This window comes from Callorhinchus milii, unplaced genomic scaffold (genome assembly GCF_018977255.1).
Source record: "Callorhinchus milii isolate IMCB2004 unplaced genomic scaffold, IMCB_Cmil_1.0 Scaffold2, whole genome shotgun sequence".
NCBI classification, from domain to species: Eukaryota; Metazoa; Chordata; class Chondrichthyes; order Chimaeriformes; family Callorhinchidae; genus Callorhinchus; species Callorhinchus milii.
This window is the reverse complement of record NW_024704743.1, coordinates 109,733,948-109,751,408: the sequence shown is the minus strand read 5'-3', so window position 1 is coordinate 109,751,408 and position 17,461 is coordinate 109,733,948. Positions and strand designations below refer to the sequence as shown.

Sequence of the window (17,461 nt, the reverse complement as noted above, 5' to 3'; positions counted from 1 at the left end):
GGGTGGGGGGTCACAGACCTGTACCGATAGACAGAAAATTGTTATATGTTGCCTGATAGGAAATAATATACTAATAATCCTTCCTTTGATATTGTGCCTTTCATATCAGGAAGACATCTTAAAGAGTTTCACAGGATTTTACTGCACAGTGGAATAACTGTAAGTGAACATGGCAGTTAATTTGTGCATAGCAATGCCTCACTACCATGAAATGAATGAACAATTTTTTTAAGTGGGGGATTGTTGGCCAGGATACCAGTAGAAATTCCCTTCTCTTTTCTAGTAGTGCCATGGGATCTTTAACGTCCACCTGAACAGGCAGAAGAAACCTCAGTTTAATATCTCATCCAAAGGACCTCACCTATGATAATGCATGCACCCTGACACTGCACTAGAACGATAGCGAGACTGAGCTCAAAGTCCAGACGTGGGGCTGGAACCCCAAACTATCTAAGAGAGGTTGATATGTATTAGCATGGCCACTACAGATCCAAGCTGGAGCTCGCTTTCCCCTTCTTACCCCACCGCCCCACCGTTGTGCTAAGTTTGACTCATCTCTACTCTCCCATCCAACATTCCTATTCAGATGCCATCCATCTCTTCCCGCTTCTTCCCTATAATTCTCTCCCTTTCCTATTCCGTCTTAGATTGACGATGGCTCTTCTCTTCTACCCTCCCAACCCCATCATTTTTATGTCCACCTCTTTCAGTTCCTACACAGATCGAGTCTCATTCCCTCCTCCCTCCCACCCCCATCTTCTTGGTATTTGACTGGACTCAACCCAGCTCTGACACTTATCCCGCTCTCCCCCACAGCTTTACTGAGATTCCTGTATGATCTTCTATCCGGATTATCTATATTTTTCTTCGACTTCAGTTCTGACTTCTGTCTGGAATTTGAGAGGGCCTGGGATTTTCCACCATCAGTACGTAGTTTGGGTGCACTTTAAAGTCTGGTAAATCTCTCCACCAGTATCTCAATTGTTCGTAGGGGTGACATGGCGACCAATCCAACAGCAAGAGATGGGATAATCAGTTACTACTTTTTACTACTTTTTACACTGAAACAGGCAGAGTAAGAAGCTGCTTGTACCTATCATCCTACCAATCAAGATAGCTTATTTCCCATTAAATCCACGAACCTTAATCTCTTTACAAATTTCCACATTCACAGCTTTATGAAATGTGTCATATTGCTTGGTTGGCTGTAGGTTGGCCCAGTTTGAGCACAGTCTGAAAGGACTGAGATGCCCTTGGCATTTGCCTGTGTTAACACAATGTTAATTAAATTGAGGCACTCATTAAGAAATACTGCAAATGATACTCCTTAGGAACAGGAGGAGACCATTCAATCGGTCAAATTATCAGATCATGGCAGGCCTTTTAATCCCATTTCCCCTGCTTTACTTCAGTCAATTATCGACTGAAAGTATCGGGAATGTTGTGTTAAAATTGATAGTAACTCAAGCCTGCATGAATAGGCAATTATCCTTACATTTGATATGGTGAATTGCCACACCGATGAAACAAAACAACTTGGACTTATATCGCCCTCATCACATTGGATAGCATCTCAGAGGGCTGCACTCTTCAACCGTGCCTTCAGCTCCCCTCTCGACTCTCTACCCCCTCTTCGCTCCCTCCCTTCCCTCACCCTGACCATTTCCCCTCTGCTCGGGTCCCAACCCAATTGTCCAGCGCCTTGGGACGTCCTCCTGACGTGAAAGGCACTCTATAAATGAAATCTTGTTGTTGCACAGTAGTGGAGTTGGATGCCGAGGAAAGTGGAGGGGTAAGTTTAAAGGTGGAATTTGAAGATAGATAAAGGGGGTGAGGCAGACAGGTAGAGGCAGGAAGTTTCAGAGGTTAAGTTCGTAGAGGCTAAAGACTCAGCCTTGATGGTGGAGTGGAGGGGCCAAGTGACACATCGCAAGCCTGTGCCATGATCTGATACCTGAACAGACTCAATGGGCTGAATGGCCAATTCATGTTCCTATAGGGTAAAATTTGCAGTTTAATACATACCTTAACATTAATATCAACATAAAGATTAATTATCATTTGTAGTATTCAGTCGAAGCAAATATTCCCTATTTTACACAAATCATACTGTAATTCCTTGACTGACCACAGGTGACAGTATCCCCAAACAGTTTCAAATTGTTCTGCCACTATCTTGGATTCAGCCAAAGGTGTGCTTTAAGTTGTTTCATCATTACCCTGTTGGGCAATGGTATCTTTATGGGGGCCAACAGTGGCGCAAAATAAATCTAAAGAAATATGCATCGTACTTAGAATATCTAGAGTGGGGAATAATAAAACGAAAATACATTAGATGCCATTTCAAAGGGAGCGATAACATTGGCTGAAACATTCTTGTTTGGTTTGTTTCAGTTCCATATCTTATCAATATGCTCAGTTATTATTGTTATTATTTTGTATTGTACTGTATTCTACATTCTATCTTTTTCTGAGGTTTAGGGTTACTCATTGCAATCGATATACCGCTTTTTACATCAGGAGTAAGTGTTTGTTCTAATATCCTGAACATCATTCCTCCAAATCAATGAGCCCTGCAACCTCAAGACACTTGATGAGACCTATTGGGAAGAATTTGTCGATCTTCATGTATTAATATATCTCCTACACTCCATTATTAATTAATCTTACACACATCTCAGTAAGATTTAGAAAGAACTTGTATTTTTATACCGCATTGTCACATTGAAACATCTCCGAATGGCTCCCACCATCACCTCCAATGACAGTCCCTGCACTTGACAGAGAAGAACTCTAATAGAGGTGTTAAAATCATAAAAGGGTCCCAAAAGATTAGCATAAAAAGGCTATTCCCACTTGTTCCCATAAGTATAAGATAGTGACTGAGGGATCTAAAATAACAATAATAATAATATCCTTGCATTTAATGTAGCGTCTTATTACGTCATCGAGATACCTCAAAGCTCCTCACAGGATATACTGTAAAGTGGATTGTCTATGTGTATTTTGTGGGTGAAATGAGGCAGTCATTTTGTACACTACAATGTCCCACAAACAGCCATGGAGTAAGTGACCAATTTTATTTGGGGGATTGTTGGCCAGGACACCAGGAGAAATTCCCTTCTCCTTTTGAATAGTGCCATGGGATCTTTAACATCCACCTGAACAGGCAGACATTACCTCAGTTTAACATCTCATCCAAAGGATAGCACCTCCGACAATGCAACCCACCCACAGCACTGCATTGGAGTGTCAGCTTAGACTATGAGATTCCAAGTCCTGTTGCGGGGTTTGAATCCACAAACTTCTGATTCAGAGGTGAGAATGCTACTACTAACCCAGCCTGACACACTCGGAGAATTTTTTTNAGGAGGAACTACTTCACATAGAGGATAATGAGATTGTGCAACTCAAAGTGGTGGTTGAATCAGAAAGTATAGACATATTTAAGGGTAAACTAGATATACAGATGAGTGAGAAGGGAATAAAGGGAATGAGGGAGCAAGGAGTTCTTCATGTATCCCTTTATTATACTCGTGGAATGTAAACATGACTGAAGACACATTGGGCAGAATGCCTTGTTTCCGTGTAAATCTATGTAAATCATTGTAAATTTAGGAGACTTTCAACAAGGTTAGAAGCTATAAAAATGCTAATTGTTTGTAAATTTCACTGAGATTTGGGGGAGGGGGAGAAGAAAAGATTCAATGAAGCAGGAAAGAATCCCATTAATGTTAACAATCCTTTGTTTTCAATTGTTTTGTTCCAACAGTGAGTGCTGATTAAATTGAAGGAGGGAGCAGGTGTTGTCCCATTATTTGGAATTAGTGAGTCTGAAAGTGCAGGAAGGCTATAGTAACATTGGGAGAAACCCAGGGTGCTTCAGTAATCGTATTAGTGGAGCTCCTTCACGCTGTCAGATTCAGTCATTCCTCAAAAGATATCTCACTCAACAGTGCTATCAAGATTGATTAAAACAGTTCAATACAAATTAAATTCCTTTCTTCTGTTTTCCAACAACGCTGTGCTCACCGTGCACTGCACTGAAGTGTGAGTCAGCCTAGATTATCTGAGTGTTACATGGAGCTTCCAACGTGGAAATTCCACAAAGGTCTAGATTTACTCTTATTTATGTAGCATTTTAGAGCGTGCAGAGTTTGTCAAATTGTTCAATTCAACCTTTACTTTGAAAGCCGCTTTTCTGTTTGTCCTCAAAATAAAGTTACACAAAAAGGCTACAAAATTATGACTGCCTTGAAGAAGTTGTTAAATTCTAGACGTTCTGTAATGCAACATCAATAGAGCAAATCTAGACCCAGGTGGAATTGCCACCACATATTGTTTTCGGCACTTTATATGTAGCAGGTGATATATTACCTTTTAATTGGTGTAACGTAATGAAATTCCATCAGCAGAGTGCCTTCTGGGGTAAACCTAATTGATCTGAATTAACAAATGTTCACTTTTAACCTTTATCAAGGTGCACCCTGTGACTGTTCATGAGGGCTCATCGAATGTCAGCCGAGCTCAATCATCACTTCAGTTGGTAGCATTCTTTCCTCTTGAGTCAGGCGGTGGTGGGTTCAAGCCCCACTTGGCTGACACTCCAGTGCAGTGCTGGGGGAGCGCTGCATTTGTCACAAATGTCATCATTTGTATGAGATGTTAAACTGAGTCTGGCTTTTCAGGTGGACGTTAAAGATCCTGATGACCTGGCCAACAGTCCCCAAGATAAAATTGGTTATTCACTCCATGGCTGTTCGTAAGGCATTGCTGTGCGAAATTGGCTGCCATGTTCGCCTACAATCCCTTCTCAGCTCCAGTGGAAAAAAGTTATTACATTGTCTTAAGTCTTCATAACTGAAAACCCCCTTAATCCCTGGTAGCATCAGAGCGAATGCGCGCTACACTTTTTCTATTGCTTTTTATATCCTTTATATTGCGGTGCAGCCTTGCTGTAGTGGAGAGCACACATTAGTCAGATGAAGAAGTTTTGAGAGGCAAGGCATTGGGGGCAAGTTGTGACAGATTCACGTTTTGGCAGGTAGAGGCTGAATTCACATTTATAATTACTGAAGAAATTAAATTGTAAATTCATGTCTCAGGGTTTCCTGTGGGACGCCTCATAAACGTCGAACTTCATAGAAATAACATCATTATAAAATTGCTTTCAGCTTTTACAGTTTCTGGCAGTGTGAGATTAAGATCGGATATTAATGTGTGCCCGTTAAATCTCCTCTTTAACATGGACGGCTGTTTGTACTTAAGACAACTTCATAGGAATGGGAAGAGCCCAGCCTGCCTGTTCCACCAGTTTATTACAGCACATAACCCTGTACACCTCAATACGCTTTGCTGGCCAACTACAGTATCTATTATCCGAATTTAAATAACCCCGTTGATTTAATGAATAAAAATCCTTGCATTTGATAACAGCACCTTTCAGGTAGGGATGCCATCTCAAACTGCATCACAGGATTTGACAGTGTGTTTTGTAGGCAAACACAAGAGCCAATTTATGCACAGCAATATCCCCATATAGCCATGAAGTGAATGATCAATTTTACATGGGGGATTTTTGGCCAGGACACTGGGAGAAACTCCCAGGACCTTGGATAACATCTCATCCGAAGGATGGCATTGCCAACAAGTTACCACCAGTAATAATTAACATGTTTTACATGCTACAATTGCACCCCGACTGTGATAATCACTTATTTGATCTAACGCCTGTTAGAATCTAAGGTTCACAGGTACATCAAATGACCTGCCTCCATCGGTCCATTCCACCAGACTCTCTGAGTGTGTGACATTCATCTCTCTCTCTCTCTCTTCCTTTCTTCCAGAAACGAGCCCGGAAGATGAAATGCTGCTTTATCCTATCAGGCTTGGTTATTCTGACTGTCACCATCATAATTATCGTGGTTTCTGTGAAACAATGAGTCAGGTAAGGACTTAATTCCTTTTGCTCAGTCTCACAACTGAGTGAAAGGTAGAGAATGAACAGAATATATCTCACTGGTCTTGTCACCCTGACATAGAGGGCTGAACACAATACTTTACTTACTGCAGCCTTTCTAACCTTCTCCAGTCTCCGCTGCTGCTGAAAGGAGGTGTGTTTTGGGGGGGAGAAGAATAAACCCTGTTTTTTATTTTGTAATATTTTCCCTTCCCTGACAACCAGTGGAAGAAACATTGCAATTTTCACTCCATGGTTAAGGTAACTCCTCAGTTCTCCCAGCACCTTCCTATTTCTGATACTCTTTTACCCCTGCTCCTCTGCTCACCCCGTTTGCTCGGCAAACTCAGGCTTGCTGCCTGCTTTCCCCCACTCCGCACCACCTTCAGTGGCTGAACCTTCAGTTATTACACCCTGATATCCCTCCTCCCACTTACTTTTCCGTCTCACACCTACGCCCATTTCTTGCTTGCTCGGCTTTCTAATCCATCTTTGTACAGGGCTCAGAGATGTTATCCTGTGTGTGAACAATAAATAACAATAATTCGGTCACTCAATCCATGACTGTTTGTGGGACACTTCTGTGCACAATTGGCTGCCGCGTTTCGCAATTTGTTGTTATCTCAGCAAACCAAAGGCCTAACAGTTAGGGTGATCCTAGCTCAACAATTTGCAGGGAACTTGTAAGGAGAGAAGGGTGTTTCTCCTGTATCCTGTAAAGCAATTTGAGTTGCCCTTGTGATGTGTAAGGTGCTATATCAGTTGCAATGATTCTTGTTATTATAAATCTGTTCGCCATGAAAATTAATCCGATGTTCCCACTGAATGGCTTCTTGAAGGAGGTTGTTTTCCCTCAAAAAGAAGGATAAAATAATATATAGAACAACATACAGATACAATATAAAACAATTAAAAATCCAGCTACAATATAGAATATTTGAAACAAGAATATTGTGCTCTGACTGAAACTGCTCGACTGCCTTGAAGTAGCCTCCAGTGTATCTCAGTTTTGTTATACCCAGCCTCTAGGAATTCTAAATAACATGTATATTTCTTCATTTTGTTGGCCCCCATAAAGATATCATTTCCCAACAGGGTAATGCTGAAACAATATAAAGTGCACTGCTCCAATGTATAGTGGAGACTCCAGGAGCCCTCTCAATACAATCATTAGAACAATCGAGGCAAATGAGCATTCCAGCCAATCTGCTCTGTCTTTTGGCACTGCTTGGCTGACTTAAAGTGGTTTGGAGATTTCCTCCTCCTGAGAAAGGCATTAAATCAAATGCAAGTTTCATTATTATTTTATCACAGACTTCCAGCTTTTCTAGAGGACACATTTAATGCTGCATAAAACTGTAGGTTTTGCTGATTTTCTCTCTGGCTGGTTGGGATTCTCTTCTTTTCTGAACTAACGTCTTCCCTATCACAGCCCGTTCTGGTTGCTCTTTGCTCTACTTATCGCTCATGAAAGATTTTTGGAACTGTTAACTGACAGAAGGCCAGTCAACAACGACAACAACTTGTATTTATACAACGCCCCTCATGCAGGGTAATGTCCCAGGGCACTTGAAAACCACAGGCCTCTCCATGATTCCATCAGACTCTTCATGTGAATCCATTTGGGTGGGAGGGGAGGGAGGATAACAAGGTGGGCTCTGAAAGTGGGAAAGAATTATTTGAGTCGGTGTACTCTGGGATGGAGTTCCAGAGAGCGGGGGCAAAATGTCTGAAACCTGGCGATAGTGTTGGCCATGAAACAGGGCAATTTTTACTGAACAAAGTGATTAGATGGGGAAATAGAGAAGGAGTTTGGCCAGCAGGCATTGGTTTAGTCAAACTGGACATGAAATAGTGAATGAGGGTCTTGGCAGCTCAGAGTAACAGTAGTGGTGGAAGTGGGGCAATGTTGCAGAGGTGAGGGAAAGCTGAAATAGTGAGAGCATAGATTTAGGGTTATAAAGGACACCGGTGGGTGAAAGAAGGCACTGAGCTCCACAACAGCTCCACGAGCTGCAGTATTGTCGAGACTTCTCAAAGTGCTTCACAGGATTTACTGTAAAGTATGTATGATTGTGGGCGAAACAGCAGAACAAGTTCGGTGCCTGAATGGCTGCCTCCTGTGCCTACAAGACTCGGCATCAAGGCGGGAGAGCTGCTCTCTCTCAGTCTGAGAGTCACAGTCTGGTTTTGTGGCTTGATATGTGCTTTTCCAGGTAACCAGGTTTTATCCATTGTGCTTCTGGTCTGACAGCAGCAAGAGGAGAGTGAGTCAGACAGGCCCGGCACAACAGCTCCAAAACAGTCATCTTTGTACCATTTCCAATGTAAGGGACAGTAACACGGCTCATCAGAGGAGCAGCTCTCACCCACCCACCAGAGCCCTGTCTTGGGGAACACTCCCGGCCTGGATTTTATAGATACTTCTGATTCATGTGTTGTGTTTCAGAAATTTGTGGTTTTACCCCGAATCAGGAAGTCAATTCACTTTGCAGTATATCCTGTGAAGCGCTTTGCGTCTAGAGGGATATAAAAAGCAATAGAAAAAGTGTATTGCGCACTCACTTTGATGCTACCAGGGATTAAGGGAATTTTCAGTTATGCAGCGTCTTGACAACGTGATAAGGCGCAAGCTATATCAAATGTAAGGATTATTATTATTATTTCTGGATGGATTCTACAGCCGTCTTAATCCCGCCTCTACAGATCTATGGTAGAGTACTGGTTATCCAATGTCCATTTACCCACATGTCCGTATATCCCCTTGAGCTCCGATGTGGAACTGGACACGGAGTTACAGTACTGGATAAGTTCCATTGTGCTCATGCGTGAAATTGTTATGGCTGCTCTAACCCGCTAAGTCACTTGAAATATCAATCATTTGCCCACAACAGGTTCTATTTTGCCTGCAGCGTGTTAGTCTTGTAAAGGCACATCTCAATTGTTTTTGTTTACAGTGTAGGGTTAGAGTAGATAGGTGTCAAAGGACCCCAGAGTGTGCGTTGGGTTATTGCTGGATTTCAACCAGCTAAAACCACATAGTTTTCAGTCCTCACACTTGTCTTCAAATCCCTTCATGCCCTGGCACCTCCCTCCCTCTCCGACCTGCTTACCCTACAACCTGCTGCCTCAGTTCGACTGGCTCGAGCCTTCTGCGTATCCCTTATGCCCTCCGTTCTATCATTGGTGACCACGCTTTCAGCCACTACGCCCCGAAACTCTGGAACGCTCTTCCTCTATCCCGACTTGCCCTTTCCTTCCCCATCTTCAGGTCATGCCTGAAGACCTTCCTATTTGACCATGCCTCTGATCACCTCCCCATCCCCCTCCCTCCAGCTCAGCATTGTGCTCCGCCACTGTCAAGCTCTCAGGGACACTATCTTGCATGAGGGGCGCTATATAAATGCAAATTGTTGTTGTAGCTTGCCATTGAGAGCAATGTCTGGCAAGCCTCTAGCTATTTGTCCAGCCAGGACCAGCCGACACATAAGGGCTTTGGGTTACATGGTTACCGAAAGCTAATCGGGAAGAGTCCCAGCCCCAATTTGTGGATGGTTCAGCCCTTCAAAGTCCTGATGGTGCACCAGGCTGGCTGGTCTGTCAACAGCAGTGTTCTGCAGACCTGCCTGACTACTGGATTGCAGTGGGCTGAATGGATTCCTTCTGCACTGTCAGTGTGCTGTCCAGTGTGCTGATGGATAGAATTTAGTTCCCCAAACTTTTCGAAGATTCACGAATCCCTTCTTCATCACTGTCGGCTGTCTCCCAGTGTTTTTAGAGCATGTCATTAACATCCAGTTTTATGGGCCATCTCTGAATATGAGACTGTTGTGGACATTTATTATAAAACATAATTTTTCATTACTCGCTGTCAGCGTTCCAGACAGTAATAAGGGCATCCGGCATTTTGCTATGTGAAGACGCCATTTAACATGGAGAAGAGGGAATGTGCACTTTTATGTCGCTTATAACATTAAAAACATCTCAAAGCGCTTTTTTTAAAACAGCAAAGAGGGTAGTTTTACACGCTATAAACCCGCACATTCACAACCACATAGTGAATGACTGATTAATCGCTTTGGCAACAACTCCTTTCTCTCTTCATGGCATCTTTAACATCAACCTGAGAACTGGCAGATTTCAGGTTAACAAGAGGTTAAGACTGAAGTTAAGATTTTTATGCAATTTTGTCCAATCAAACATTAAGACAAAATGGTCTCACGGACTAAACCTAGGCCGGATTTGGGCCTTAGCTACTTTAATTAATCCCACACTGCAGCTCTTATTCTCTCCCACGCTTCCTAATAGCAGGGAGCTTTATCAGCCCTATGGCAATAACACTTCAAAGACCTATTTCAGTGCTCAGAAGTTTCCTGCAGAGAGAAACGCTGCACCTGGCTGTAATTAATAATAGTTCTTGCATTTGATATAGCACCTTTCACGTCAAGAGGACATCACAAAACACTTCAAATGATTTACTATGAAGTGTAGTGACTGTATTTTAGAGATGAATACGGCAGCCAATTTGCACACAATAAGATTTGGACTCATGCTCTAGTCCAGTGCTTGGGGGAGTGCTGCAGTGTCGGAATCTGTCCTTAGAATGAGATGTTAAATTAAGGTCCACTGGTGTCCTAGATGACAATCGCTTGAGTAAAATTAATTATTCACTCCACGGCTCTTTGTGGGACATTGTTGTGTGCAAATTGGCTGCCATGTTCACCTACAAAATACAGAGTCACTACACTGTACAGTAAATCCAGTGATGTGATTTGAGACCTCGTCCTGATCTGAAAGGTGACAAATCAAAGGCAACAATTATTATAAGAAAAACAAGGTGCACTTTCTGCGAGGATAATGTCTCAAAGCAATTTGCAGGAATAGAGCGGAAACATAAGGAAGGTGAGAAGTGTGATGTTGTGAGTTGACGAAAGGCACAGACAGATTTTTTTTCCGAAGAGTGGATTGTCAGGCGAGACTGCAAGTCATTCACCCGACCTGGAGTCTTCGATCTGTAACCTTCAGACTCCAAGGCAAGATTGCGCGTAGACTGAGTGAGACTGAGGTCTGGGAGACCCGCAAGTGTGCAGACTGCTGGAGGATGTGATGCTCATTGAGTGGGCTGTAGCTCAGCATGGCTGTATCTTTGACTGACCCCTTTCAGCAATGCTGTGAATCAAGATGAGCACTCAAGTGTGGGACGTCTTGTAAAAAGGAGCTGCTGTCAACACAAAAGCCATTAATGACAAGATGGCAGGAGGAGGCAGCAGCTGTCCTCTATGTTGCGTTAAGCGCTCTGTTTGTTTTCAGTCCCGGCAGGCAGACTTTTTTTGTGAAGTACTGAATCTGTTTACTATGTCCCCGGCGACCCATTCTGACCCCTCTTTCTCCCCTCCTGACTCCTCTTTCTCCCCTCCCCTCCTCTCTTGTCATGTACACCTCATCTAGACGCAAGAAGGCAGACAGGGAACCTGCTCTCAGTCCTAGCCAGTCCCACTCTCACAAACTCCCAGCACATGTTACCAGGAAGGGAGGTGAGCATATTTATCGGATACCCCGCAAATATTTTAGGGCCGGGGAGGGATGATGAGCCAGTCCAAGGCCGTTCAGGTCCGAGGGGAGGCAGATAGTGTGGTGATATCAAGGAAACAAACTCCTCACAGGATTTTTATTGTAAAACGTAGTGACTGTGTATTTGTAGGCAAACATGGCAGCCAATTTGCATAAAGCAATGTCCCAACAACAGCCATGAAGTGAAATGACAACTTTTATATGAACGATTGTTGGCTATAGGATTTTTAACATCCATTGAACAAGCAAACGGACCTTGGTTTAATGTCTCAGCTGAACAACAGCACCTCCAACACTTTACAGGAGTGTCAGCCTAGACTATGGGAATTCAAAGTCCCCACCTGGGTGATTGTTGACCAGAACAACGGGAAGTTGTTCTCTTTTGTAGTGCCATATGGAATCTTTAATGTCCATTTGAAGTGGGACGCGAGAAGTGGAGTCCTGTGGCTCAGCGGTTAGAGCACTCGCTTTGCAAGAGAGACTTGGGTTCGATTCCCGGCAGGGTGAAACCTTGGACAAGTTTCCTTACTCCACACGCCTGATAATAATCCCTCAAGAAAAAAAACAATAATAAATTGGTCACTTCAATCCACGACTGTTTGTGGGACACTGCTGTGCACAATTGGCTGCCGCATTTTGCCCACAAATATACAGTCAATTCACTTTACAGTCTATTCTGTGAAGCGCTTAAGAGACGTCTAGAAGACGTGAAAAGCGCTATATCAAATGCAAGGGTTATTATTATTAAGTTAATTTGACCTCTCATCTGAAAGATGGTATCTCTGACAATACACTTCTTCCTCAAAGCCTGAAGTGGGGCTCGAACCCACAACCTTCTGACACTACGTCAAGAGTAATACGAGAACCAGAGCTAGGAACTGACTTGGCGTAAGTGTGCACACACTCAGTGTAAGTGGCAACTAATTTAGCAAGCCAACATTTCTGGCAACAAAAAGGAATGTGATGTAACGAGAGGACAATTATTTATTATATTATTTAACATGTTGAGCAGATGCTGCAATGGTAAATAAATAACAATAATCCTTGCATTTAGTATACCAGCTTTCATGTTAGGAGGACATCCCAAATCCCTTCACAGGATGTACTATCAAGTGCAGTGACTGTGTGTTTTGTGATAGCTCTGTGCTATTGTGATTCCGTTACTCGTACAGGAGCAACACAATGGTGCAGCAGGAGATAAGTCAAAGCGTCCTTATCTCCACTCGCCTTTTCATCCATACATCTTGATCTGGCACTCAGGTGGCGCAGGATTGTGATCGTTGAGAAAATACACCATTTAATAATGATGAAGGAATCGCTGATATGTCTGTTCACCAGAGATAATAAGCCTCACATGAAGCTGTTTTTTCATCGAGTGATAAATCACAGTAATGAATGATGTGACAATTGGCAACTTTATTACAGGAAAATTGCTGGTAATTTTTCTTTTTTGCTAAAAAAAATTGAAATCAATAGGAGCTTTGAAGGGTTTAAAATGAATGTTTATTTGACAAGGAGGGTTTTAGATGTTCAGAGTGTCCCAAGTAAAATCTGTTATTCTGGATACCAAAGCTTTGCTAAGTGGGGGTAAGCGGTGTCTCTTTGACATGGATTCCAATATATTTCCCTGCCAACTTTTGCTTGGTGAAGTACCTAAATAAAGGCACCATTATTAGTTAAATGGGATGAAAATCTGATGTGATGCTTATCCCCAGGGATAAATATCTCATGTTGCAAAATGCCAAATGTCATACGAGGCTTAACCCTGGTCATAAACATCACCTTTTGCAAAATGCCAATTGTGACATGACGCTTAACCGCAGTAATAAATAGCACATGTTGCAAAATGTCAAATGTGATATGATGCTTAACCCTGGTGAGAATTATCCTGTTTTTTATCTGCATTTTCACCCTTATTTGTGCAAGGTTGTGCAAACATTGATTGGAATCCAAACACTACAGCAAGGCGAACCTCCAAAAGTTGGAAAGAGTCAGAGAGAAAAACATGATAAATTATGAGGATAGGATTAGGGGATGCCCTGGAAAACCCCGCAAAATTATAAGGAAGGAAAACAAATTGAATTTAACAATTTTTTTTCAAAATTTCTTAAATACAAGGCTAAGATTGTGAAGGATTTCAGCTCTGAGGGTGTTGTATACATCACTTAGTGCAAATGTGAGATTTTGTAGTCACCTGATTTGTGGCATTGAGAGCTTTTACTTGATAATAATGTGGGAAATTGCTGTGTGCAAATTACAGTTATTGGATTTTACAGTACATCCCGTGAAGGAATATTATTAATAAAGCGTGGAACTAAAGCGTGGAGTCCTATAGCTCAGTGGTTAGAGCACTCGCCTTGCAAGCATAACATAACATGCAGGAATAGGCCATTCGGCCCTTCGAGTCTGCCCCGCCATTCAATCATGGCTGATCTTCTAATCTAACTCCAGCTAATAACCTAACCCTGCCTTATCCCCAGATCCCTAATCCCTTTTGCAATAAGAAATCTATCTATCTCAGTCTTGAATATGTTCAAGGACTGAGCGTCAACAGCCCTTTAGGGTAGTGAGTTCCATACATTCACCACCCTTTGAGTGAAGAAGTTCTTCCTCAACTCAGTGCAAAAGGGCTGGCCTTTGATTTTAAGGTTGTGACCCCTGGTTTTAGTTTCTCCAACCAGGGGAAACAATCTCCCACTATCTACTCTATCATGCCCTTTGATGATCTTATAGGTTTCTATAAGATCCCCTCTAATTCTTCTATATTCTAGAGAATATAGGTCCAAATTGGTCAGCCTATCCTCGTAACTCATCCCCTTCATCCTTGGTACTAACCTAGTAAATCTACGCTGCACCCCCTCCAAGGCAAGTACATCCTTCCTTAAATGAGGAGACCAAAACTGCACACAGTATTTCAGGTGTGGTCTCACCAGGGCCCTATACAGTTGCAGCAAGACTTCCCTATTCTTATACTCTAATCCTTTCATAATGAATGCTAACATACCGTTCGCCTTCCTAATTGTTTGCTGCACCTGCAGACTAACTTTCTGTGATTGGTGTACAAGGACACCCAAGTCCCTCTGGACGCTAACACATTTCAATCTCTCCCCTTCCAAAAAATAACCCGCTCTACTGTTTTTGCTACCTAGGTGGATGACTTCGCACTTCCCTACATTATACTTCATCTGCCACCTACCTGTCCAATCACCTAACCTATCTATGTCTCGCTGCATTTTTTTAATGTCGTCCTCTGTGTTGACACTTCCTCCTAGTTTTGTGTCATCCGCAAGACACCTGGGTTTAATTCCAGGCAGGGCGAAACCTTGGGCAAGTTTCCTTACTCCACACGCCTAATAATAATCCCTCCAAAACAAAACAATAATAAATTAGTCATTTTCAATTCACGACTGATTGTGCGACACTGCTGTGCGCAATTGGCTGCCGTGTTTTGCCCACAAATATACGGTCAATTCACTTTACAGTCTATTCTGTGAAGCGCTTTGAGATGTCGAGAAGATGTGAAAAGCGCTATATTAAATGCAAGGATTATTATTAATAATAATAATATTGTTAATAATAATAGTAAATAAAAGTAGATGTTTGTCTGGCTCAGTTGATAGTGCTCTTCCTTCTGGGTCAGAAGGTTGTGGGTTCAAGCTCTAGGTCAGGAGATCCTCTTATGCCTGTCCAGGTGGATGTTAAAGATCCTCGAGTCAGATAATTTGAAAAGAGAAGGGAGATTCTTCCGGTGTCTTGGCCAACAATCTCCCAGGTTAAAAAAAAATGGTCATTCACTTCATAGGCTGTTTGTGGAACATCACTGTGTGCACATTAGCTGTTGTATTTGCCTACAAATATAGTCACAAATACTTTGCAGTAAATCCTGTGAAGTGTTTTAATATGCCATCCTGATGTGAAAGCACTATATCAAATGTAAGGATTAATAATTGCATTTGAATTTGATATAATATATAAATAATAATAATAGATATATATTTATTATTTATGAATTTGATATAGCATATATTACATCAAACTGGCTCAAAGCACTTCACAGGAACTTTCTATGAAGTGTAGGACTGTGTTTTGTAGATGAACGCGGGAGCCAACTGTGCACATCAGTGTCCCGCAAACAGCCATGAACTCAATGACTAATTATATCCAGCAGATAATTGGGCAAAATGCCGGGAGGCTCTTTTTTTCTTCTCTTTTTTTTGGTCAGCCAGTTGTCTGATACATCTGCAAACCCATCGTCATACCACATGTGGAAACTCATCATCATGCTTAAGAGTATCCAAACCAATCAGAATTCCACGCATCCCACCTATACATGGAAATTCCCAAGTAGTTTATTGGAATGGAATGCGCACTCTCTTCCTAGGGGGATGCATCCTGCTTACCCAATTCCGGAGATTATTAGACGCAGTTTAGTAAGAGCTAAAGCCTGGGACCCCAGAGTATGTGATGGGGTCCCACTGGAGTCTAACCAGCTAAGAATGCACAGCTCCTTTCGAATAGTGCTGTGGGAATGAGCAGACGAGACCTTGGTTTATTGTCATCTTGTACAATGGACGGACGTGCCTATCGTGAAACATCGCTTTTTTTTCTGCAGCTGCAAAATTTGCCCTCGAAATAGTTAAATGGCGACAGCTTGTTGCAAGCAGGTCGCTGACGAATGCGGAATAAATGTGTCGACTTCGCACTCTGTCAGTCTTATCGCTTTGACATTCGCTCACACATCAACAAAAAATCTGGGATGAAAATGTGAGAGAATACTGTTTTTCTCGTGCACTTCCCCACCCCCAACCCCACACCCCAGCCTTCCTCAGCAGTTTTGGTTTAAACTGCAAAATCTGACATCCAGGAATCTCCTCCTGCTTTCACATTGAACGTGGTGCCGGCCTGTGTCTATTTCTCTACAGCCAGCGGGTGATGTGAGTGACAGATGGCTGTGTCCGCAGCTTGAGCTGCAGGGCTGTTCTTTTCACCCACACTGCAGAGTCTCTGCTGCTTTGTATTACCCCCACAATTTTACCCAGTGGGCCAGCGACAAGTTGGGATTTGTCTATTGTCTTGTGTGTATTATTATTATTAATTATTATTAATAAGGAAGACAGCTCAGAGATCTTCACAGGAGTTTTGCTGCGAAGTCTGGTGCCTATATTTTTAGGTGAACGCGACAGCCAATTTGACTCACAGTTTATATTGATATTTCAGTGTAGTGCTGGGGGTGTTCTGCACTATCGGAGGTACAGTCCTTCGGGGGGTTTAAAACTGAGAAATCCCATCTGCCTGTTCAGGTGGATGTTAAAGATCCTATGGCACTACGCAAGAAGAGAAGGGAGTTTTTATAATAGTTTCTCCCAATGTCGTGTCCATCAATCCCCCAAATACAAATTGAACATTCACTCCATGGCTGTTTGTGGAACACTGCTGTGCGCAACTTGACTGCCCGGTTTGCCTACAAAATACACAGTCACTACACTTATAGTAAAATCCTGTGGATTGCACTTTGAGACATCTCAACGACGTGATAAGGTCATATGCAAGGATTATCATTATTAATATTAAAACTCAAGATTGTGGAAGTTTCTTTTAACTCCGTCTTAATTTGGAAACCATTTCTCTTTTTTTAAAAAACTGTAGGAAGAAGAAATTATTTTTTTTAAATTATCATACGCAAGCGAGGAAGCACTTATATTGTGACAAGGAGAGAGAAATCCAAAGAGAGAGAGAGACCCAAAGACAGAAAGAGACCCAACATAGAGAGAAAGACCCAGGAGAGGAGAGAAAGAGACCCAGACAGGGAGAGAAAGAACGAGAGAGACGTAAGAGAGATAAAGAGACCCAATGAGAAAGACTCAGTGAGAGAGAAATACAGAACAAGCAAGAAGGATCAAACAAGAGAGACCTAGAGTGAGAGATATGAAA

The 17,461-nt window shown here is 42.4% G+C and overlaps 1 protein-coding gene across 3 annotated transcripts in view; it reads left to right on the top strand.

Moving 5' to 3' along the window:
- Positions 1-17,461, top strand: part of tsnare1 (T-SNARE Domain Containing 1) — a 190,029-nt gene that overhangs the window by 162,173 nt on the left and 10,395 nt on the right. For all 3 annotated transcript variants that reach the window (XR_006084846.1, XM_042332044.1, XM_007896759.1), the window contains exon 11: positions 5,847-5,947. Coding sequence is in view for 2 of the 3 variants with exons in the window: in XM_042332044.1 (XP_042187978.1) it covers positions 5,847-5,942 (96 nt within the window). In the remaining variant the exon portion in view is untranslated. The remainder of the gene's footprint in view (positions 1-5,846; positions 5,948-17,461) is intronic.